Genomic DNA, 25289 nt, shown 5'->3' on the forward strand with positions numbered 1-25289 from the left:
GTTCACAGGCAATCCCTCCGTGCCGCGAGCCAAACACGCTTCCCCCAGTGTGGTCACCTATTACGCAAAATCCACTTCTCCATGTCTCTTCTACATCAACATGTGTCCCCTCTTCTTCATGTCTCTTCTACATCAACATGTGTCCCCTCTTCTTCATGTCTCTTCTACATCAACATGTGTCCCCCTTCTTCATGTCTTATTCTACATCAACATGTGTCCCTCTTCTTCATGTCTCTTCTACATCAACATGTGTCCCCTCTTCTTCATGTCTCTTCTACATCAACATGTGTCCCCTCTTCTTCATGTCTCTTCTACATCAACATGTGTCCCCTCTTCTTCATGTCTCTTCTACATCAACATGGTCCCCTCTCTTCATGTCTCTTCTACATTCAACATGTGTCCCCTCTTCTTCATGTCCTCTTCTACATCAACATGTGTCCCCCTCTTCTTCATGTCTCTCTACATCACACGTGTCCCCTCTTCTTCATGTCTCTTCTACATCAACACTGTGGCCCCCTCTTCTTCATGTCTCTTCTACATCAACATGTGTCCCCTCTTCTCATGTCTCTTCTACATCAACACGTGTCCCCTCTCTTCATGTCTCTCTACATCAACATGTGTCCCCTCTTCTCCATGTCTTCTTCTACATCAACATGTGTCCCATCTCTTCTTCATGTCTCTTCTACATCAACATGTGTCCCCTCTTCTTCATGTCTCTTCTACATCAACACTGTGTCCCTCTTCTTCATGTCTCTTCTACATCAACATGTGTCCCCTTCTTCTCCATGTCTCTTCTACATCAACATGTGTCCCCTCTTCTTCCATGTCTCTTCTACATCAACATGTGTCCCCTCTTCTTCATGTCTCTTCTACATCAACATGTGTCCCCTCTTCTTCATGTCTCTTCTACATCAACATGTGTCCCCTCTTCTTCATGTCTCTTCTACATCAACATGTGTCCCTCTCTCATGTCTCTTCTACATTCCAACATGTGTCCCCTCTTCTAATGTCTACATCAACATGTGTCCCCTCTTCTTCATGTCTCTTCTACATCAACATGTGTCCCCTCTTCTTCATGTCTCTTCTACATCAACATGTGTCCCCTCTTCTTCTGTCTCTTCTACATCAACATGTGTCTCCCCTCTTCTTCATGTCTCTTCTACATCAACATGTGTCCCCTCTTCTCCATGTCTCTTCTACATCAATCATGTGTCCCCCTCTTCTTCATGTCTCTTCTACATCAACATGTGTCCCCTCTTCTTCATGTCTCTTCTACATCAACATGTGTCCCCTCTTCTTCATGTCTCTTCTACATCAACATGTGTCCCCTCTTCTCCATGTCTCTTCTACATCAACATGTGTCCCCTCTTCTCCATGTCTCTTCTACATCAACATGTGTCCCCTCTTCTTCATGTCTCTTCTACATCAACATGTGTCCCCTCTTCTTCATGTCTCTTCTACATCAACATGTGTCCCCTCTTCTTCATGTCTCTTCTACATCAACATGTGTCCCCTCTTCTTCATGTCTCTTCTACATCAACATGTTTTTGATCCATTGCTATAAAAACCTGTCTGAAAATGAGCTGATCAGATTTTGGCCACTTTGTGATGTCATAACGATGTGTTGTCTTGTGTAACCATTAGCCAATCAGCAACCAAGGTAACCCCCCCCCCCCCCCCATCACCTGAATCTCCTCCTAGAGCACCATTGAGTTCTTTGTAACCAAATGTCTCTCAGAGGGGCGTGGGGAGGGGCTCCTTATTTTCATCTAAAGTAACAGACAGAGAATCAGCACTTTGGAAACAGGGCTGAAACAGAGGGGATTATGGGTAATGCTGCAGTGATCTGTCTGGTGTTTCAGCCAATCAGAGACAGGCTCTGGATATATCTGAGACCTGTGATATATTGATGAAGAACAGTATGATAGGAGACCTTTAACATCCTCTATTACAAAGGGTTATTAGAAGTTTAATCACTTAATGTTTTTCTGTCACATTTACTCAGTTTTATCACCAAAAAGAGGCCCTATTACGCTTTAGCCTGTAGTGGTTTCTTTAGGTTTGCAAAGACTCAATTCCCTGTGATCCCTCCAGAGAATGTGTCCTCTTTAATGTGAATACTCTGACCGTTGATGTCTTGCTTGTCGCTGTTTGGTGTCCAGATGTCCTTTCCTCAGGGGACACTTTTTGCGCCACTTTGGACATAAATCTAAACAGGAAGGCAGACGATTGGTCGCCCTGTCTGTGCCTCTGGGACTCAAAGCCACATTAGAGACTGTTTGTCTGAGAGTGCACTGTACTGAGGAATTCTACATTTGGTATCAGCTATCCAGATCACTTGACATCTAGTTTGTGTGGTATCTTGTTATTAATATGATGGCTCTTTTCCCAAGTATTTCGTTTTTTTATTGAGAAAGTACATTTTCAGTTTCTAACAAAAACACAACATCTCCTAATGACAAACTATCCATGTTGCTCAATGTGAAAGAATCCAACTCAGGAAATGTAACTCAACCTGTGGCTGTCTCAATCTGTCACGAACTCCATTACAAGTATTGAAACCCACATGTTTTAAAACGCTCCCTCTCCCATTGTTAGTTACACCATCAGATGCTTTTTTTCTTTCCCCCAGGTGCTGGTAACCCTCAGTGCAAAGTGGCCATCGTGATGTGCAGGAGCGCCTCTCAGGATGTGAGCAGCAGGTCAGAGAAACATTGATTATCTCATTTCATGTTATCAACTACAGGCAGGGTTGGAGTTATGTGGAACCAATGAGCTCCCATAAGGAGGCGTCTGAGCTCCTATGAAAGCAGTGAAATCATACATCGGTGGGGGTCGCTAATACATTACCAACAACCATTACTTTAATCACAAATAATGCAATTTACAATGTGATGAGTATTATTTACGTTAACGAGGTAAATAGGCTCAAAGAAAAACATGTTTTCCAAAAGAACTACGCATCGTATTCTCTCTTGAATGACACTATGCCTGCACTTCACCTCCAAGGTACAAATATCACCCGTTATTTACGCTATTACCCGGCTGTTATTGATATATTTATCTCCGCCCCTAATGTTAGTAAAGCTCAGATTATAACTCGAACCCTGACTACAGGTAATATCATTCCAAAATGTTGGAAGCAGTTTTCCAATTCTCTGCTATAACGAGCCTTATTTCGACATTAAACACTGTCGTCTTTTTGAATTTTTCGACAAAGTATATTTCGTGTGTGGGGGAAACTTCTGAAGCAAATGGAGTCAGGACTCAGAGACACGAGGAGAGCTGGAGCTCTGATGGAGTCAGGACTCAGAGACACGAGGAGAGCTGGAGCTCTGATGGAGTCAGGACTCAGAGACACGAGGAGAGCTGGAGCTCTGATGGAGTCAGGACTCAGAGAGAGACGAGGAGAGCTGGAGCTTTGATGGAGTCAGGACTCAGAGAGACACGAGGAGAGCTGGAGCTCTGATGGAGTCAGGACTCAGAGAGACACGAGGAGAGCTGGAGCTCTGATGGAGTCAGGACTCAGAGAGACACGAGGAGAGCTGGAGCTCTGATGGAGTCAGGACTCAGAGAGACACAAGGAGAGCTGGAGCTTTGATGGAGTCAGGACTCAGAGACACGAGGAGAGCTGGAGCTTTGATGGAGTCAGGACTCAGAGAGACGAGGAGAGCTGGAGCTCTGATGGAGTCAGGACTCATGGAGTCAGGACTCAGAGAGACACGAGGAGAGCTGGAGCTCTGATGGAGTCAGGACTCAGAGAGACACGAGGAGAGCTGGAGCTCTTGATGGAGTCAGGACTCAGAGAGACACGAGGAGAGCTGGAGCTCTGATGGAGTCAGGACTCAGAGGACAACGAGGAGAGCTGGAGCTTGATGGAGTCAGGACTCAGAGACACGAGGAGAGCTGGAGCTCTGATGGAGTCAGGACTCAGAGAGACACGAGGAGAGCTGGAGCTCTGATGGAGTCAGGACTCAAGAGACACGAGGAGAGCTGGAGCTCTGATGGAGTCAGGACTCAGAGACACGAGGAGAGCTGGAGCTTCTGATGGAGTCAGGACTCAGAGACACGAGGAGAGCTGGAGCTCTGATGGAGTCAGGACTCAGAGAGACACGAGGAGGAGCCCTGGAGCTCTGATGGAGTCAGGACTCAGAGACACGAGGAGAGCTGGAGCTTTGATGGAGTCAGGACTCAGAGACACGAGGAGAGCTGGAGCTCTGATGGAGTCAGGACTCAGAGAGACACGAGGAGAGCTGGAGCTTTGATGGAGTCAGGACTCAGAGACACGAGGAGAGCTGGAGCTCTGATGGAGTCAGGACTCAGAGAGACACGAGGAGAGCTGGAGCTTTGATGGAGTCAGGACTCAGAGAGACACGAGGAGAGCTGGAGCTTTGATGGAGTCAGGACTCAGAGACACGAGGAGAGCTGGAGCTCTGATGGAGTCAGGACTCAGAGACACGAGGAGAGCTGGAGCTCTGATGGAGTCAGGACTCAGAGAGCTGGAGCTTTGATGGAGTCAGGACTCAGAGAGACACGAGGAGAGCTGGAGCTCTGATATCAAACACTGAAGGTTTATTTGGAGCTTCGGCCGGAGAATTCACGAGACATGTCCCGGGCCACGGTCTGACCACACGGTTGAGATGCCACCATCAATTCTGCAGAGCCCTCCTGCAGCTCCAGGTTTTAACTAGAGTGTAATAATCAACATTCTTCAATAGAGAGACTAAACAGCTGAGGACACTGAATCACAGTCGCTTACGGCTCGAGGTCATCTCCACCCTGAGAAGGATGTGTTCCAGGTGTCCCACAACAACAACTATCTCTGACCGAGAGCTGCCCGCTCACAAACTGGCAACATCAACAACTTGCTAGAGCAGCCCCTCCTTACGGGAGATAGCGGCTGCTCAAGGCCGGTCAGCTGCGTCAGAGGGCGAAGGAGGAGGAGGACATGCAGGGCGAATTATTCCCCAACAATGTTGTTTCTGTCATCTTTATCAACTTGCCTTATTTCGACATAAAATACTGTTTTTATTTTATTTAGTATACTATGTCGTTATGCCTTATAAACAGTTTCCAATCCTCTGCTCTCAGTGTTCGGTTACACTTTTCTTTACAGAGTATTTTCTTCTTCTGTGCCACTATAATAATAGAAAACGACTTTGGTTACTTGCATTGTCACCCTCCTCCTCGTCTTTCTGCCTGGAGGTTTGGATCACATTACAGTCAAATGTTTCAACTTAATCTTGTTGACACTTGTTTAATCCGTTAAATCGTGTGGCTTTAGTTAGAAACATTTAAGTTGTACATGGGAAAGCACCACGCCCTACATCTGTAATGCACTTTCTCCTTGTTATGTCAGTGTGTATCCAGGCAGGCACACACCCAACCTTGTTTGCAAAAACGTAGTCACAATGGTTACTGTGGAGTCATAGATCTAAAATAGATTCTCTCTCTTTTTGTCCTGATCCATTTCTATAAAACCTGTTGAGCTGATCAGATTTTGGCCACTTTATGATGTCATAACGATGTTTTGTCTTGTGTCACCATTAGCCAATCAGCAACCAAGGTAACCCCCCCCCCCCCCCCCCCCCCTTATCACCTGAATCTCCTCCTAGAGCTCCATTGAGTTCTTTGTAACCAACTCTCTCTCAGAGGGGCGTGGGGAGGGGCTCCTTATCTTCAAGTAACAGACAGAGAATCAGCACTTTGGAGACAGGGCTGAAACAGAGGGGATTATGGGTAATGCTGCCATGATCTGTTTGGTGTTCCAGCCAATCAGAGACAGGCTCTGGATATATCTGAGACCTGTGATATATTGATGAAAACAGTGTAACAGGGGACCTTTAAAGCCGTGTTGTGATGTTGTTCCTCAGGCATGGGCAGCACAGCATGATCCTGGTCCCCATGGAAACACCGGGGGTAAAGCTCGTCAGACCGCTCACTGTGTTTGGACAGGATGGTAGGAAAAGTGCTTTTGATATTGTGTATTTTACTTGCTTTCCTGAGCGAATTAACAACATCTTTCCCTCTCTTCTGTGCTCAGATGCTATCCACGGTGGCCACTTCGAAGTGCACTTTGAAAACGTGCGAGTCCCCGCCTCGAACATCCTCCTGGGTAAGCGACTCGCTGCGTGTTTCCACTCATCCCACTGCTCTTCAGAAGCCACTCCACAGCAGTAATGTGTGTGAGGTCACTAGGCCACAGGTTTAATTTCCCTGCTGGGCTTAGTCATAGTAACTCTAACTTTTTAATGGCATACTGTAATTCTTATAGTTTAATCCTTTAGGACTTAGGGTTAGGTTGTGGAAGAGCGTGGTGCACTGGCTCTCGGTAAATAGGCGTTTAAAAAAACATTAAAAAAACTCCATAAACATAGCCCTATTAAGACCTTATAAAAACCCTTTGAAAAGCATTATACAAGCTCTGAGGTGTGTGTGTGTGTGTGTGTGTGTGTGTGTGTGTGTGTGTGTGTGTGTGTGTGTGTGTGTGTGTGTGTGTGTGTGTGTGTGTGTGTGTGTGTGTGTGTGTGTGTGTGTGTGTGTGTGGTGTGTGTGTGTGTGTGTGTGTGTGTGTGTGTGTGTGTGTGTGTGTGTGTGTGTGTGTGTGTGTGTGTTGTGTGTGTGTTGTGTGTGTGTGTGTGTTGTGTGTGTGTGTGTGTGTGTGTCCTAGCATTACTATACTTGTGGGGACCTAAATCTGTTTACACAGTCACGTGTGGGGACTCGCCTCCCTTATGGGGACAAATTGGAGGTCCCCATAAGGGGAATCATTCATTTTAGGGTGAAGACTTGGTTAGGGTTAGGCATGTGTTGGTTATGGTTAAGGTTAGGATAAGTCTCCAGGAAATGCATGTAAGTCAATGTAATGTCCCCTGAAGTGATGTATACATGGTATGTGTGTGTGTGACCTTAAATGAGATAGTTAATTTAAAAGTGATTCTAGTTCTGTTAGTTAAAACCATGCATTAAATACATTTAAAAGTGCAAGTATTAAAACACAAGTGCAATAATAAAAACAAGTAGAATTAAAACAATCTCCCCAATAATCAGAATAAATAAATTGATTATAAATAAGTTTAAAAGGAGTGTTAAAATTAAACTAATAATAATAATACAAAGAGGGAAGGGGGGCACACCGGGTTAGTAAAATCGTATAAAATGAACTAGATGTCACTGGAAAACAAAACCCACTGAGATCAAAGTCGAGTAAGTTTAAAAGATTCCAAAGGGCAGGTGTTTGAGAGTAACGTGATAACAAAGGTATCCCAACTGTAGCTGTGAACATGACAGGATGTGTGATTACCTAGAAGAGCATCAGGACTGTTTGAGGCATATGATAGCTATGTGATTAACATGAGGATTCAGCCTCTATGGAGAGAGACATCAAGCATGCTCATTTCTGACGTGGAGCTAATCTGAAGTAAACATTGAATACTGCTTTCTATTCCTCCATCTTGTGACTGTGTAACTCCCTCTCTTGGATATCAGCATGTGAAGGACACTGTTCAGGAACTAGTCTCTGTATGTGATGACTCCTTCCATTCTGGAGAGGATCACAGACACATGGATCCTGAGGTTGAAGCTCAAACTGGAAACGAGTGATATTGTTCTAACATTTTTCAGGCGAGGGCCGGGGCTTTGAGATCGCTCAGGGTCGCCTGGGTCCAGGTCGGCTGCACCACTGCATGAGAGCCGTCGGAGCGGCAGAGTTCGCTCTGGAGCTGCTCTGCCGACGAGCTGCCTCCAGGGAAACATTCGGAAAGAAACTGTACCAACATGTAAGTGAACATCCAACCCTCTTTAACTCGAGGGCTGTTGGTGTAGTGCAGGCCAGGGGTGGCCAAGCCTTTTTCACCGAGGGCCACATATAGAAAAATATACGAAGGGCTGGGCCGCTCCCTAGAGGTATATTGCCTCATTAGTTATAAGTTAGAGAAATCAATCAAATGTAGATAAATGATGGTTGATATTGATGAAAGAACCACACAGCTCTCCGTAGGGTTTCATTTATTTTGTTAGCAGCTCATTCCTTAAAACAGAAGCTTCAGATTGCTGATAATAAGAGGACATATGAAGGGTGTATTTAAAGGTTGTTATGTGAGTGTGTTATTGGGCTTCTTAACACATGAATACTGTGTAATGTATTTGAACATATATATTTAAGGAGACAAGCAGAAGTTGATACTTAAGTCATTATACTTTTTGAATTTGCTGAGTGAGGGCGGGCCGCATTTGGCCCCCGGGCCGTAGTTTGGACACCCCTGCTGTAGTGTAAGCCAGGATGAGTTTATTATACAGCAGCTTTCAACACGAGGCAATTCAAAGTGCTTCACAAAAAGCATTAAGAAAAAGTGTAGCGGGAACACACTAATGACATTTAATATCAGTCTTAAATGACTTTTACTTGTAGTTTTTCTACTTTTACTTAATTCAAATATGTGAGTACTTGGGTTTTTGGCTATTTTATTATGTTGCACTGTTGGAGTAGCTACGTACAAATGACAATAAAAGCCTTGCATCTTGAAAGGCTTGAGGTATGACCTGCTGGTGACACCTAGTGGACTGATTTATAGATGCAGCGTGATTAATATGCTGCCTCTTCTGTGTTTGTAGGAAGTGGTGTCTCACTGGATCGCAGAGTGCCGTCTGATGATAGATCAGACCCGCCTGCTGACGCTGCACGCTGCTCAGGCTCTGGACTCGCTGGGCGGCCGGGCGGCTCGCAGACAGGTGGGACTCTCAATAATCTGAGAGACAATAATAATAATGGATTACATTTTTTATTTAGAGCGCTTTTACAGGTGCTCAAAGCGCTTTACAATTACATATTAGACATGTAAATGTCAATACTGTGGACATTACCCACAGGAGCAAATGCGGGTAGAGTCCCGAATCCACAGTAGTTACCTTTTCATTAGTACGAACTGGATGTGAACATTCGACATAGTATATTATGTCGTTTCTGTCATTTTGATCAACGTACGCCTTATTTCTACATCACTGTCCTTTTTTCCTTATATATATATATATATATGTCTTTTAAAAAAAACATGGTATTTCATGTGGAAAATTATATATATATAAGAGGGGACCCTTATCTAAAAAGTTAGCTCCGGACATAAGGGGGGACTTTTTGGTAATTCTCTTCAACATGCTATATGACTTTTCTGTTATTTTTAACGACATACGATACATGGTTTCTACACACTATACCGTGCCTTATTTCAAAAACAGTAAGTCTGAAACATGGTATTTTATGTGGAAATAAGGCGTAGTATTTGTATGTCGTTAAAAATGACAGAAAAGTGATAATATAGCATGTTGAAATAAATGACAAAAGTCACAGTATAGCATGTGTGGAAACTACTTGGTAATAAAACAGATTGATATAATTGGGTGACAGACTTCCCATAAGCTCTTACATTCTGCTCCTCTCCCCAGATTGCTATGATCAAGGTGTCAGCAGCCAGGATGGCCTGCCACGTGCTGGACTGCGCCATCCAGGTGCATGGAGGCGCAGGTGTTTCCGGAGACTTCCCTCTCGCACAGATGTAAGCTACCTCCCCCTGCTCACATGCTAAATATGCAATACCTATTTTCCTTCCTGATGTTACCTTTATCTCCAAGGTATGCATACGTGCGGACGCTGCGCATTGCTGACGGACCGGACGAGGTGCACCTGTCCTCCATCGCTCACCTGGAGCTGAGGGATCAGCTGAAGAAGGCCAAGCTGTGAAGTATTAACATGTGGCTGCAACAAGAGCGATTATTACCCTACACTAATTACTCACGATTAGTTGTGTATATCTTGTGGTGTGTTGGAGAAAATACCAGGTGTCTTCTATTATTCTGATGGGCATGATACTGTGTGTGACCTCGCAGCGGCCTCTTCGTAGATAGGAGAAGGCATGTTGTTGATACCAACGAGAGCACACACACTTTGTCTCCTCCTATTGAGGGGCAAAGAGCAACACTGCCTTTCCAGAGATGTCCCGACGCCTTCCCGACACCGTTTGATACCTCCTGACTTTAGAATCAGAAACCGGTTTATTGCCAGGTAGGTTCGCACATACTAGGAATTTGACTTGATGTCATGTCCATATAAAAAACACAAAATATTTTACACCGTAATAGAATACAGTTAAATAGCAATAAAATAAAGCAGTAATTGACATGGAAATAGAATGCTATGAATGAATGTTTGCATATAAACTATGAAATCAGAATAGGAGTATGACAGTGTGTGCATTTGTAATGCATATAGTCTATGATGTGTCAGCGGGGGGGCAGGCCTTGTTTAAGAGGCTGGTAGCGGAGGGAAGACTATATGCTTGATGTTACTTCCTGCTCCTTTGAGCAGCATTCCTTGTATGCGACTTAACTCTGCTCCTTCTTGCAAGAATAAATTAGTACCTGACTTGATTCTCAACTCGGTGTCGAGTGATATTTTCCTAACATCATTGGTCCTTCGATCCAAGACCTCCTTTTCTTTCCGGATAACGAGCCTGATACCTTTGGAAAAGACCCCTACCTAGGTTTCGCTGGAGAGGAGAGGAGAGACGGATCCATAGAACCACCGACACAGGATTTAAAAAAGACAGCAGTTTATTAGGAATCCTTTTTATTGTGAACTACAAAAACAGAAAATGACGGCATGACTTATTGTCATCACATGGATCAATTCCATCGGGAGGTGATTTGGGGGGGGGGGCGGAAATCAGGACACAAAAGCACATTATTTTTTTTTGTACAATATAAAACAATGGCCCCATCCCTTCGTACACCAGATGGAAACCCATGCAGCAAATCCAGTCAATCTTTTATACAACACGGCTGGTTTGGAGACGTCAGTGTTTGCTTTTCTTCGCTTTTTTGTGGGACCGATGAGGGGACCTAGATTTGGAGCGGGACTTCTTGGTGGATTTTTTGGGCGTCTTTGAGCGCGACCGTCTGGATCGCTTGGGTGTGCGAGGTGAGGGAGATCTAGTGGGACCAACAGGACGTAGGATTAGAGTTGAACCTGTACAAACACTGCGTTAATACAAACCCATCTCTCACCTCTTTGTGGACTTCTTGATGCTGGATCGTGGCGAGTCTTTATGGGTGGACCGGGACGACGTGTCTTTAGAGTACGAGCGCTCGGAGCGTTCGGATCTTTCCGATCGCTCTGAACGGGGAGAAGCTGATCGACCTCGTCTGCTGTTCCGCGTCGGACTGGGCGAACCACTGTGGCGACGCTTCCTATCAACCAGAGATAAAGGGTTAGGAAGGAAACCTCGAAAATCACATTTCCAGAACAAATGACCAGAACTACACTTTTTCCTCAAAGCAAAGATAAACCTGTGAGTTGGATTTAGAGAAGTCAGAATCAATATAGATGTTTTATTTTAAAGTCAATTCAGACTGAACATAGTACAATTTAATTTAACATGTGTAAAAAAACATGACTTATAGTGAAAAGCACCCTTGATGATGGGATCTAAAAGCTTTAGGAATCCAAACTATAACATAAGTACCGTCATGTTGGGACTATAAGGCGCACCTGAATATAAGCCGCAGCAGCTAAATTGAATGTGTACATATATAAGCCGCAGGTGTTTTAATGTTTCATGTAAGGGTTCGTGCACAGAGGGGATTGTCGGGAAAGAGATGGCTGTTTGAGGAAGCTCCCATTTATTAACATTTCAACAAACAAGTTGCATAACGTATTCAAGTGTTACCATTTAGTGCAATAGTAGCTACAGAACATGTGCTGTGCAAACTGTACTGCATCACATAGCGTTTCAGACACTTAAACGGTGCGCTCCTGGCTCACTCTTTGCTGGAGCCCGCCACTTAAAGGTGGGAGGCTCCATAGAGCCCATAGAGTTAAAGGTGGGGGGCTCCATAGAGCCCATAGAGTTAAAGGTGGGGGGCTCCATAGAGCCCATAGAGTTAAAGGTGGGGGGCTCCATAGAGCCCATAGAGTTAAAGGTGGGGGGCTCCATAGAGCCCATAGAGTTAAAGGTGGTGGACTGTAACCTGTAAATCCATAGATTTAGGAGGTGGCCATTAGCCGCACCGTTATATAAACCGCAGGGTCGGGAAATGGGGGAAAAGGCGCGGCTTATAGTCGGTACCCTTGTATCAAGGTTGATGCAAAACAAGCGACGGTTTTTTAGAGAGGTTTAGAAAGAAAAAAACACTTCTGGGTCATTTGGGTGCATTTTCCATATCTCTGGCCCCCCTCGGTCGATTTTGATGATTGACACCTCTTTTTAACCGTTAGAGCCAATAGCATCGAGGGGAGGTTCCTAAAATCCATCTAAACATTACCCATTGGTGAATGAGTGATGCCAGAACGCCCCGGAACAGGAAGCTGTCATACACTCAAGTACAGGGGTATTCAACGAGGTCCAGTTAGAGAACATCTCCCCATGCAAAGGTCCGGAACTTCAACATGTCTAAGTTGCTTCATGAACTAGTGTGATATATATTGAAGTAGCTTTATCAACGTCTGCATGTAATCAACAACTGACTGCTAATCAAATAAAGAAAGTACAATTCCTAAACAACAATATTTATTGTCAATTAACATTGAACTACAGATATACAGTAAAGACTGTGGATGTGTGTAATGTTCCTCTCGGGCTGCATTTAAAAATAATAGAGAAAATAAATAAAATAGCTTTTGAAAATCTTAAAAGTGCTTAATTTCAGATAAATAAAATAAAGTGTAGCAGCAGCTTGAGTTTCCCTTTCTCTTTGTTAACCGTTTCACATCATGACTGAACAGTTTCAGACGACTATAGAACAATATCAGTCTTTACACATCATAACAATTCTCTTTCTTTCCCTCTTGTTTTGGTTCACTGAGAGAATTGAGCTGGAGCTTATCGTCCTGCCAGTTTAAATCTGGGCTGAAATGGTGTCTCATACACATGCATGTGCTCATTGGTTAGCCTCGGTTAGCCTGCCCTGGAACGATACTTATTTGTTGTGACCTCAGTTCTGACTTGAGAGCGAATGTTTGGTCAAACACTTTGTGTTTTGTCTCAGTGGCGTTTTGGCACTTTGAATGAGCGCCACGGTCTCTGAACAAATGAGACACACTGGCTCTGTGCTCCCAGTGGGCAGGATGAACATGAATGAGTCCACTCGGGGTTAAAAGCTCTGTTCTCACTGTCCACGTTCCTCTTCTTGGAGAGCGCCATGTGTCATTATGTGTCTCTCCCTGTCTGCCGCTAACTCGCCTGTTCACTCTCCTCTCCGCTTCTCTCTGCCGGGCTCTCGTCTCTTCTTCTGTGTTTCTCTCCCTGTATCGCTCACTCGTCTCTTTCGCCCCCTGCCGGCGGCGGTTGAAATAGAATCGCCCCGTCAAAATTGAAATCCCCTATTAATGTATTGATTATAGGTCCGGGTCCGTACAGGTCGGCGTCTGGGTCCGGATCCGGACCGCGGTCCGCCTGCTCTAATAGCTATTAGCTAATATGAAATCTCCGTTATTGACATAAAAATGAAGCTGGATTATCAGGGATTAACCTCCAGCAGCGTGTTTATCGTTTTATTGCCATTGATCAGAAATAGCAAAGGTAAGACGTTTTTAGCCGATTTGGTCCCGTAAAGCTACTTTTGTGTTTGTCGTCGTTCAGTGATGATACTTATGTCTGGAATCTGTGGAATCTCAGTTTGCTAATCGACATCTTGTTTGTGCAGATCCGATAAGTAAGAAGGGTGTTCTACCATGCGTTCGCTCAGGGCTAATTCAGAGCCTTGTGTTTCGTTTTGCTAAAAATGGTTAATATCGTCTGAAAGCTGAGTTTCTTCCCGTTAAGCGGGGATGACACATTCAGTTTGTTAATGTTAAGAAGCCCTGAGACGCTGCTTCTGGCTAGATGTCATGCCATGGGGCTCCACTGGTTAAAGGAGGGACGAACACTATGTACACTTTGATTATTCAGGCACTGTTATCTCTGAAAGGAAGTGTCTGTCTCACCTCTCCTTCCTGGTGGGCGTGTCCTCCTTCTCCTTCTCCTTCTTTAACTCTTTCAACCGGGCCTCAGCTTTCTCCTTCTCTTTCCTCTCCCGCTCTTTCTCCCGTTCGAGTTTCTCCTTTTCCTTTTCCTACAACAACGGCCGTAGTTTTAGAATTCAGACTCTTGTGTTTGACTGAACATCCAGAGGGTTTGAGCCGTACCTTTTGTAGTAGTTTGTCCCTGTAGTGCTCCACCTGCTCCTGAATACTCTGCCCCGTCTTCTTGGGTCTTTTCCCAGACTCCAGCTCATCTTGGAACTTCATGACTTTAACCTGTGTGATGAAGACAATGAAGATATTTACGTCGTGTCATAAGCCTTCAAAACACTTGGCACGAGCGATAAAGTACCTCTATCTCTCTGAGCTTGGTGCGTTTCTCCTCGTTCATTTCAGACATCTTGGCTTTCACATCAGAGTCGTCTCTGGAGGGGTTGCAGTAGGTCCCGTTATCCTCTGAGCGGGGGCTCCTGTCCTCGTAATCACTGTCATGATCGTTCCTGCAGAGGTGGAAACAGTTCATGAATAAGATTAAAATGTGTACTTTTGATTTGCAATAATACTCAAAACGTAGCACAGACACGCAAGACTCACTTTTTGGATTCTTCTGGCTGCTCAAATACCTCCCATTTTGAAGTTGTCACAGCTAAGGAGCAAAGAAAGACCGGGTATTAAAACAAAGTACACACACATCAGAACAAGAGACAGATATCAGGTAAAGTCAAGTTGTTAAAAACGAGTAGTCTCACCTTGAGCTTCTAACTCGGCTTCATCCACCGCTTCCCATTTCGACGGTGCTACCTTGAAAGTTGCCTCCTTTGATGGATCCACTAAAAAACAAAACAACATATTGAGTCACTGTGCGAGAGCTGCATCCGGTGGAACATGTGGATCATTAGAACACACACCATTAGGATGGAGCCAGTTCCCTTTAACCCAGAGTGCTTCATTAAGGTGTGGAAGACGTGTCATTCATCATTTAATTAAAGAGCTCTGCCGCTGCTTGTATTTGACTTCCTCTAAAGACTGCGTAATTCTTATTTTGCTCTGATGTTGGGCAATCCATCCCCAGTTATTGTGTGTTGGTAGTGGGTTACCCGTGGCCTTTTTGTTATGTCTACGATGCTGTCGACTGGCAGCGTTAGACTATTCTCAGGAATTGTCCATGTTCTTGTATTACTCTGTGCTCAGATGTTTTCATGTAGACTCCTGTGAGAAACATGTTCAAATAGTCATTAATACCCGGCTCTTGTACGCCTTGGAAAGGTTTCGGGTGACTTTGCTTTATTGTAACTGCTGGAGCCATAATGCATGTGTCTTTGTTTGTATTTTATCTGCACGTTTATTTAAAGGGCCCATGTCATGCTTTTCTGGTTCTCACCCGTCCCCTTGTGTTATGAAGGTTGTTCTGCATGTGAACGGTCTGCAGAGTCTCAAACCCTCAAAGTGCACCCTGTAGCGAGTAACACTCTAACACAGAGAAGACCTGTCTGTGCTGCCCCAGAACGCCTCGTTGGGGATTTCTATTTTTCCATTTGTTTCTTCCGGAAACCAAGTGACGTAACGACGACCTCTCACACACACACACAATCTTTTCTCAGCTGCAGCTTCACGGATTTCTCATCCCTGAGACGGCGGGACGCGGCGAGGCTGTGAGTCTGTGTGTGAGCACACAGACTCACAGCCAGGCTGCGGGTGTGTGTTTCAGGCTGGTTTCGCATATAAAACACTAGGGTACTTTTCAGCTGCAATCCCCCCCCATCTTTCTGCCTCCCTCCCACTTCTCCCCCTCTCTGACATCACTGTCTGATTGGCAGGATGGAAAAATGATTAGCTTTGGAAATACTCACATGACAGACACACCTAATACACACACACATTTCCTAATACACACACACATTTCCACATGAACACACACAGACAGACAGTGAGGCAGAGCTATGTGGGTTTCAGTAATGCACATTTTTTCTGATCTCGTCCTCCCCGAAGAGGCCATTTCAGCCGGGTGGTGCCCCCTAGTGTGTGTGTGTGTGTGTGTGTGTGTGTGTGTGTGTGTGTGTGTGTGTGTGTGTGTGTGTGTGTGTGTGTGTGTGTGTGTGTGTGTGTGTGTGTAATCACTAGGTGATCAGGTGAAGGTGTTTTGTGTCGGCAGAAGCCGTGTTAATATGAGCTGTGTGTTAAACCTGTTTGTATTCAGCGTGACTGGCGTGCATACATCGGTATCTGAAAGGTAACAGAAAGGCTATACGGACAACAAAATAAATGTCGTATGGACATTGTTTTGTCATCTGGAACACGCGTCCAAACTTAGTTCTCCCGCTCCCACCCCTCAGTGGCTCATGTAGGATAAGGTTAAAAAGCCACTGCAGTATCTAAAAGGAAAAATTCTAAATAAAGTATTAAAACAAATACTCACAAGGTATCCCATCGATGTCTTCCTCCATGGGTTTAATGGGGACGCCGTCCAGGTCGTCCAGCGGCGCTCCGTCGATCGGAGCCCCGTCGATGTGTCCGCCGTCGATCGGGACGCCGTCCACGTCCTCCATCAGACCCACATCGGCATACTCCCCTATGGGAGCGCCGTCGATGTCCTCTGCTGGCTCAGCCTGGGACAAACAGGGTCAGGGGTTCAATACAGAATAATAATGCTACTTGCTTTTTACACTTGTATGTGTTTTTGGTAACACTGTGTAAATGTTATGTGGACACGTTTCTGCACCGTGAGGAGAGTGTGTTTACCTCCACGATGAGGACAGGGACTTCCTTCTCCACGGCTGCGATGTTAACCAGACCGAGGAAGATGTTCTGCAGCTTGATGAGGAACGGGTCGGGGTACACGGCCCAGTCCTCCCAGGCGCGGAAACACGCCATGACGCGTTGCTGCACACACGGAGTAAAACAGACCAGGAGCGTTTAGTGTGTAAGAGACAATCTGTAAAGTGTGTTGTGTAGCCGTTGTGTGGTTTTGTACCTTGAAGTTCTCGCTCTGAAGGTGACCCTGAATCGCTTTGTACGTCGCGTTGAGGTCTGCAAATATCTGGGAGAGCTTTGCCTCAAAACTGTTGAAGACAAATATGAGTTTAAAGCAGATGAGTCAGGTATTCCAATCTTCTAATAAAGCACAAAAAAGCAGATTTAACGTACTATTTTCTGTAGTAAGACGCATTGGATACTTTGGCCGAGGAGTTGTACAGCACATCAGACACTAGATATAACCGTGCGATCTGAAACGTGAGGAGAACAATATGAATTATATTTAAATCATCATTTTAACCACAGTATTTCACATGAATAGACTGCGTCTTGCCTTCTTGGGTAGAGGGGTTTTGAGGATGGAGAGAGACTCAGTGACGCACTCCACGATCTCCTCAGCTGCTTCTGCGTGGCTCAGACAAAACAACATGGCCTCCGCGATGTCTCCTCTCCTGGGACTCATCCCTCGCAGCATCTCCTCCAGTTTGTCCCTCTCACTGCAGAGAGGAGAGGAAAGCATAAACAGACAGACGCGTAAAACCCCATTTTAAATAACAGCATAAGGAAATGGTCTTACTCTTCTTTCAAACAGCCTTTCTTGCCGGCCTCCTCCTCTACCTCCTCTTCCTCCCCGTCATCATACGGACCGTGAAGGTACGGGTTCAGAGGAGGCGGGTGCCACAAGGAGCCGTTCTTAAACATCCTAAAGTCCTCCGTTTTCCACTTGACTGGCGCTTCACCCTGAGCAGGTAATAATGAACAGTTACAAGATACAACCTCCTGAGACACTTCACTGAATTCAAAGCTATTTTAATTAGAAATCTCACCTGTAGTATGGTGTAGATCTTCCACCGGTAGTATACGTGTGCTGGGCTTTGGTTCTCAAATAGAAACCTGGAAAGGAAACACAAACGTCACAAAAAGGGTCACAAAAACTACTGAAATGATCAAATGTAACAGAAACAGAGGCGAAGTCCCTCCCCTTCCTCCACGGGACCTTGGTTCAGAAAAAGCATGTATTGAAGTCAATGGAGAGCAGAGGTTAGCTAGACTTTTTCGACGGACAGGATCGTAAAACTTCCGTCAAAATCCAGAATTACCCCGTCGGCCTTTACACAACTCTGACGAGGGGGGGGGGAAGAGCATGCTCGTGAACTGTCAACGGGGGGGAGGGACAGTTCACATGCGCCGTGTTATGCATGGCTGCTGCACCTCGCGGGAGCGTGCACAGCGTAAAGTAGGGCTGTGCAATTAATCGTATTTTAATCATGATTACGATTATGGCTTGCGACGATTAGGAAAACAGCATAATTGACAAAATACGATTATTTTGGTGGGTGCGCTTTCGCCCCTCCCTAAAAGCCCACTCGGCCACGTGGGAGTGACATGTGTTGTGAGTGTTCAGCGCAAGCGAAGATGTCAGAACAAGAGCAGCAACTCGTTAAAAAGAAGGGTCGCGGGGAGATTCCCAGTCGATCGCGAGATGTGTCTAAAAATAGAACAACAATATTCTGTTTTATCGTTAATGTCCTGTAACATAATGTTCCCGTGCCAGAATAATGCACTTGAACGCATCAAAGCTTTGTGATTGGCCGGCCTCACCCCATGTGTCCGGGCGTGGCTGGTGAGCAGTGCACTAGTTCGTTGTCCGTGTCAACAGCATGGATGGTCAACAGGAGTGACAGTCCGCACACACACAAGACCGCAATTATGGCAGAAGCAAAAAAGCCCAAAATATATAATTTTCACTCCGAGTGGGAGGATCATTATTTTTGTATCTATTCCAATTCAAAGTCCATCTGTCTCATCTGCAATGCGAGCGTGGCTTTATCGAAGAAGGGTCATTTAGGAGCGGCATTTCAAAACAGTGCACAAACGCTACGAGACGGAATTCCCTCCTAATTCTGCCCTACGCTCCCAAAAGGGGAGGGGGCCTGAAAGGACAGCTAAATGCACAGCAGTCCATTTTCACCAGGCCCAACAACAAGAGCAAGGCTGCTACCAGAGCATCTTATCGTGTCAGTCACGTTCTTGCGAAACACATTAAGTCTTTCAAAGACGGCGAAGTTATGAAAGAAGCATTCATGGAGGCTGCCGACGCGCTTTTGTGGGACAGTAAAAATAACAGTAGCATTTCAACAGGTTTTTGATATAATGAAAACTCAATTTAGATACCGTTATTAATCTGCTGTAAGTTTTAGTTTGTTTGAACTTATTCATGATAATTATTGTACAAAATGGTATAAGAATGCAAACATTAAGATCTGTTCTGTTTAAATTGATTATAGTCTATCAGTTCAGAAACTAGTGTTGCTTGCATCCTATTTTAAAGGCATTTCTTTTTATACTCTAATAAAATGCAACAAAAAATGGGGTTTGATTCTATTAATGTTGTCTTTTTTATTGCACTGTTGCTGCAGCAGATTACTGTGTAGCTTCAGATCTGAGTTGTCTTATTAGTAAGCCTAATTTATACTTTTGTAGCAACACTATTTTTATATAATGGCAAAGAAAGGGTTCTTCAGAGTCTTTTCTTTTTTTCCTGTGTCATATGTGGCAGCACTGCCACAAGTTCCTCTTCAGAGAGGGTCTTCAGTACAGGTGGCAATATCGTCCCCTGCCTGCGCTCATCTCTGAAACCAGACCATGTAAACAGGCTGGTATTTCTTGCAAAACATCTTTAAGAGATGACACGAGCAGCCCTACCAGCATTTGCCATGGTGGCCTAAACATTTTTATTTGGTCTTAAATTGTAGTTCATGTATTTCCTGTTACTTCTGGACCATGACGGTTGGCCAGCCTTCAACGTTTAACTGAGTGGAATATGTTGAATATGTTTTACCAAAATGTTGGCTATATGTTAAGGAGTGTTCAGTAGGTTGTGACAGTGCACTGCAACATGTTTGATTTCATTTATTTTGGTCTAATTTATTTTTATTTATCATATTAATAATATATGTTTAGTATGGTTTTGGAAGAGCGCTCCAACACATTTATTGATCTTGTTTATTGGTAAAATATTATTTGTTTTAAAGTTCAATAAATGGTCAATGAATAATCGTCAAAATAATCGTGATATCAATTATTGACCAAATAATCGTGATTATGATTTTTGCCATAATCGCACAGCCCTAGCGTAAAGCCAAAACTCACAGACATGTCAATGATTTGTACGGCACAGTTAGGTTTGGATACGGTATGATTTCCTTTTTGGAGGGCATGCATAACACGGCATAACACCGGAGCCTCGCTGCGGGGAAACTTTGGCGCTGTTCCGAGTTTGTTCTAATCTGTCAAAATGACGGACTGCTTTCAGATTTGTCCGTCATTGTTAAAGAAAATCCGTCATAGACGGAAAATATTCGGTTAACGCGACCTCTGATGGAGAGAGAAAGATTATCTCTCGATCCCGTTTGAATTGTGCCATGAATTACACACATGATGTTTGTCAATTTAAAAGATAATTTCCGTGTCAAAAAAGTCACAGTTTGTCGTAAAACAGTTGAAATATAAGACTATGACTAATACGCAACTAGAAAGAGTCCCGGTCCCGCATGCTGGCTCTCGTCGTCAAACTGTGAAGTAACACATGTGTGTGTGAAACCGCTCAATGAACTACATCTCCCGTCTCGCACCACACACCCAGACGGCCGTCACGTTGGAACATTTCACTCCTTTCTTTCAGAATGAGGCGGAAAGTATTAAAAGAGGGTGAAAATCACTCCAAGTCTGGGCACGTTGAGAGCTGTGCATACACACAAGGGGAGTTAGTCGGTTTCCGTGAGAGCCAGCATGCGGGACCGGGACTCTGGGATTTGTAGTCTTTCTAGTTGCGTATTTTTCATAGTCTTATATTTCAACAGTTTTACGACAAACTGTGACTTTTTTGACTTTGAAATTATCTTTTAAATTGACAAACATCATATGTGTAATTCGTGGCACAATTCAAACGGGTCAAAAGATATGTTTTCTCTCTCCATCGACTTCAATACATAATTTCCCGAAATAAGGTCCGAATGGGGCGGAAGTAGACGGGCGGGGACTTCGCCTCTCTATGCTGATGTGCACGATGGCTTACCTGTACATGGGGTTGTTGATTTCTCTGTTCATGATCATGGCTTCAAACATTGGGCCTTCACGCACCACAAACTCGATCATTCGGTGGATGAGAGAGAGCAAATTCCTACAAGAAAAACACAGTTAAAGCACACGGATTCAGACTGGCCTGACTCTTGAACACTACAGAAAGCCTGTCTGTGTAACTTTAATGTGTGCGAGGTGGACGGACACTCAGGAACAGTCGACTATACGCAGAAACAATGCTTTATTGACATGTTTAGCAGGGTGTAACTGCAGATATTACACACAGTAGGCTGTAACCGCCATCATTTAACTTGTTTTAATGCGTTTTGAGGTTAAGATGTCACTAATATATATAAGTTATAATTGATTGTGAAGCCTTATCTTAGTTAAAACAACTGTCAAAAGGTGTCACGTGACCACGCACAAATTAAATGCAACTGTGACTGAGCCTATGTATGAATCAAAAGTGCATAAATGCTGCAAAAAAAACTTTAAATGAAACTACAGTAAAACTATCATTTCAATTAACAATATGTGCATACAATCTAACATGTTCATATGTATGTGTTTTTAAGAGCTACAGTGCAACAGGGTTTAAAGTACATTGCACGACAGGTGAGCTTGGAAAGTAGGAGAGAGACCGTTGATAAGACACTGCATGAACTGAAACAGACCGGTTAATGCCTTTCAGTTCCCACTAATGTCCTGACTAATGTGAAGTGAGGAAGAACCAAAGCAGTACAGGACTGTGGCATGAGTATCTTAAAATGAGATCTGCTAATGGCAATCAGATCGTCTGTGACAGATACATGGTGCAGGCTGCATACAATTAACCTAAAGTGGCCAACAAGACAAAAGTGATGTCTTTCATTTTGACAACACAGATCACATTACTTGTATTGGAGCCGATCATACCAATGGCGGGGGGGTTGTAAAATTCAGTATACTTTCCCAATCCATCCCCATGATGCTTTTCAGGTCCCCTCGCTGCTGCAGACAGTTCAACTTGTGCTGCTCACCAAGGCAATGTCAAAGGTCATATAGAGACTAATAGTGGTGGGTTTTGGATTTGAATGGCAGAGGGGGAGGGGGCCCCAGATTTACTTGAGGCTCCCGAATAAAGACAGAGGCCAAAGGGGGGAGACTGGTGGGAGGGAGCAATGGCCCGAGAGCAGGGTGTCATCACTACAGATCTACGGTCAGCTGACTCTGTGTCACTAATGTTCAAAAACAACACGATGGGGAAGTATGGAGAAAGGTCATGATGATGCAGCTCGTTTGAAAAGCACTAGGATGATGTTTTACTACATGTTGAAAAAGCAGAGGTGGGAGAAGTACTCATGTCTTGTACTAGAGTAAAAGTAGAAGTACTCATGTCTTGGACTAGAGTACAAGTAGAAGTACTCATTTCTTGTACTAGAGTAAAAGTAGAAGTACTCATGTCTTGTACTAGAGTACAAGTAGAAGTACTCATGTCTTGTACTAGAGTAAAAGTAGAAGTACTCATGTCTTGGACTAGGGTACAAGTAGAAGTACTCATGTCTTGGACTAGAGTACAAGTAGAAGTACTCATGTCTTGGACTAGGGTACAAGTAGAAGTACTCATGTCTTGGACTAGAGTACAAGTAGAAGTACTCATGTCTTGGACTAGGGTACAAGTAGAAGTACTCATGTCTTGGACTAGAGTACAAGTAGAAGTACTCATGTCTTGTTCTTGAGTAAAAGTAGAAGTACTCATGTCTTGGACTAGAGTACAAGTAGAAGTACTCATGTCTTGTTCTTGAGTAAAAGTAGAAGTACTCATGTCTTAATAATAAATTATATTTCTATAGCGCTTTTCTGGAACTCAAAGATGCTTAGCTTACTTCTCTTGTACTTGAGTAAAAGTATAAGTACTCAGATCTTGTACTTGAGTTAAAGTAGAAGTACTCAGATCTTGTACTTGAGTAAAAGTACTCAGATCTTGTACTTGAGTTAAAGTACAAGTACTCAGATCTTGTACTTGAGTAAAAGTACTCAGATCTTGTACTTGAGTTAAAGTATAAGTACTCAGATCTTGTACTTGAGTAAAAGTACTCAGATCTTGTACTTGAGTTAAAGTATAAGTACTCAGATCTTGTGCTTGAGTAAAAGTAGAAGTACTCAGATATTGTACTTGAGTAAAAGTAGAAGTACTCCGATTTTGTACTTGAGTAAAAATAGAAGTACTCAGATCTTGTACTTGAGTAAAAGTAGAAGTACTCAGATATTGTACTTGAGTAAAAGTAGAAATACTCAGATATTGTACTTGAGTAAAAGTAGTACTCAGATCTTGTACTTGAGTAAAAGTAGAAGTACTTAGATCTTGTATTTGAGTAAAAGTAGAAGTACTCAGATCTTGTACTTGAGTAAAAGTAGAAGTACTCAGATCTTATACTTGAGTGAAAGTAGTACTCAGATCTTGTACTTGAGTAAAAGTAGAAGTACCAGAGTGTAGGAATACTCTGTTACAGTAAAAGTCCTGCATTCAAAATGTTCCTCAAGTGAAAGTATAAAAGTATTCTCATCAAAATATAGTGAAAGTAGCGACAGTAAAGTATTCGTTGTGCAGATTGGTCCATTTCAGAATAATATATATGATATGTTTTATAATGATTGATCATGAAAGTGTTCTCAAAGCTGGTGAAGGTGCAGCTAGTTTGAAGTACTTTGTATACTGCAGGGTAGCTGGTGGATTTACTCCAGGAGGAACTAAAGTCTGATTCAACACTTGGTTAGATTTCACATCATTCATCCACATCTGTGAAGTAACTAAAGGTATGTAGTGGAGTAAAAGTACAAAGTCGCATAAAGTGGAAATACTCAAGTAAAGTACCTCAAAATTGTCCTTAAGCATTTGAGTAAATGTAGTCACGTCCCACCTCTGTTCAAAATGAAATATGAGCGATGAGAGTCGGTGTTATTCTATCCACTAATGAAAATGACAATAACTCCAACCGTTGCTCGCCCACACGGCCCGGCCCCCGTAGCATGTGAGGATCAACAGATCAAGCTTGAGCTTCATTATGGGATGTTTTTTTGTTTTCTAAGTTTGTACACCAATTTAAAAAAAAGAAAAACATGTACCTTTCTGTTGGGATAACCACTTTGACTATGGCTTGCGACAGAGTCTGTATATGAAGTCACATCAGATAATAAACATAGAATGTGAGTATTGTTAAAAAGGCAACAGGTGAAAAATATAAAAAATGTATTTAAAGTGCAAATAGACAACAACTGCTTTCCTTCACTGCTGTCAGTGTTTGACTTCATTTCAATCATCTAATCATCTCCACACGCTAACATTTCATTACTCCCACACTTTCATATATGGGTCAATGTCGTGGCACCGGTTTTCTTTCCAAGCGTCAAAAATAATCTTTAAATCATCTTAACTATATTATAGTAGCAGCTTTCAAATGTATGTACACACAATATTAATATTTTCTTTTGTTAATCAAAGTGTCTAAAATATATTGTGGTGCGACTGACGGTCTTGAATGCTGTTTCGAAAACTAAGAGGCGAAGAAGTCCCTCCCTTTCCGGGGGACTTCAATACATAACTTTTCCGAAATAAGGTCCCATGGGTTGGAAGTAGATGGGCGGGACTTCGCCTCTATATAAAAATCTTATTTAACATGATGTTTTAAATGTTATTTAAGTCCTTTAGAACATTACAAAGCGCTGTTTTGATATTTAAATCAAACCGAGACATTATTAAAAACACGTTTGAGTTGAAGCTTGTAAAATAATGTCACAGAAATTATTTATTTTTACGATAAATCATGGTCGCACCACATTTTTTTCTAAGCGCACATCCGATTAATTAAGGTGGAAAAAATACTTAAAGCACCGAAAAATAATCATTTGTGTACGCAACAATCTACATGTTGGTTAAATGTAAATAGATGTTCTGAGTTTTTGTATTTTTAAACAAGCTCTTCTACGTCATTGACCCATATAATAAAAACGACTTTAATTCACATATACTTACATTAAGAACCTGCTCTGACTGCTCACTACTAAAAGGCTGATTTAACAAAACACTGCCATAAACCCATGAGAAATAAAAGCCCAGGCTGACAAGTTACCTTCTCAAACTCCTCCTTGTTTTTGGGCGGAGGAAGGAGTGTGGCGTTGGGTTTCTTCAGCCTCTCGCGGGGCAGTGAGTTGAAGGGGAGGCCGGAGGGAGGCGTGGGGAGGG

At 43.4% G+C, this 25289-nt stretch overlaps 2 protein-coding genes across 4 annotated transcripts; one reads left to right on the top strand and one right to left on the bottom strand.

Annotated features, from left to right (window-relative positions):
- Positions 1–1915: 1915 nt before the first annotated feature.
- On the top strand, positions 1916–10216 carry LOC117552815 (acyl-CoA dehydrogenase family member 11-like). Of its 2 annotated transcripts, XR_004570033.1 has the most exons (8): positions 1916–2702; positions 5874–5959; positions 6044–6115; positions 7624–7778; positions 8614–8730; positions 9442–9551; positions 9628–9878; positions 9917–10216. XR_004570033.1 is itself a non-coding variant. In XM_034226463.1 (7 exons), exons 1-7 carry the CDS (start codon positions 2611–2613, stop codon positions 9734–9736), a joined length of 741 nt encoding a protein of 246 aa, XP_034082354.1. In that variant the 5' UTR covers positions 1917–2610; the 3' UTR covers positions 9737–10216. The 2 variants fall into 2 exon arrangements, 1 of the variants encoding a protein (XP_034082354.1); XM_034226463.1 differs by having other exon boundaries at positions 1917–2702; positions 9628–10216.
- Positions 10217–10587: 371 nt separating this feature from the next.
- u2surp (U2 snRNP-associated SURP domain containing) lies at positions 10588–25283 on the bottom strand. 2 transcript variants are annotated; one of them, XM_034226461.1, is made up of 17 exons: positions 25177–25283; positions 24173–24216; positions 21063–21167; positions 17812–17878; positions 17562–17725; positions 17319–17481; positions 17156–17235; positions 16983–17070; positions 16751–16891; positions 16428–16617; positions 14761–14841; positions 14606–14657; positions 14364–14511; positions 14177–14287; positions 13976–14103; positions 11059–11241; positions 10588–10983 (listed from the first exon to the last, which is right to left on the bottom strand). In XM_034226461.1, the coding sequence occupies exons 3-17, from the start codon at positions 21140–21142 to the stop codon at positions 10848–10850; spliced, it is 1812 nt and encodes a 603-aa protein (XP_034082352.1). In that variant the 5' UTR covers positions 21143–21167; positions 24173–24216; positions 25177–25283; the 3' UTR covers positions 10588–10847. The 2 variants fall into 2 exon arrangements, with proteins under 2 accessions (XP_034082352.1, XP_034082353.1); XM_034226462.1 differs by lacking the exon at positions 24173–24216 and having other exon boundaries at positions 25177–25243.
- Positions 25284–25289: the final 6 nt, after the last annotated feature.

This window comes from Gymnodraco acuticeps, unplaced genomic scaffold, assembly GCF_902827175.1.
Source record: "Gymnodraco acuticeps unplaced genomic scaffold, fGymAcu1.1, whole genome shotgun sequence".
Classification (NCBI taxonomy): domain Eukaryota; kingdom Metazoa; phylum Chordata; class Actinopteri; order Perciformes; family Bathydraconidae; genus Gymnodraco; species Gymnodraco acuticeps.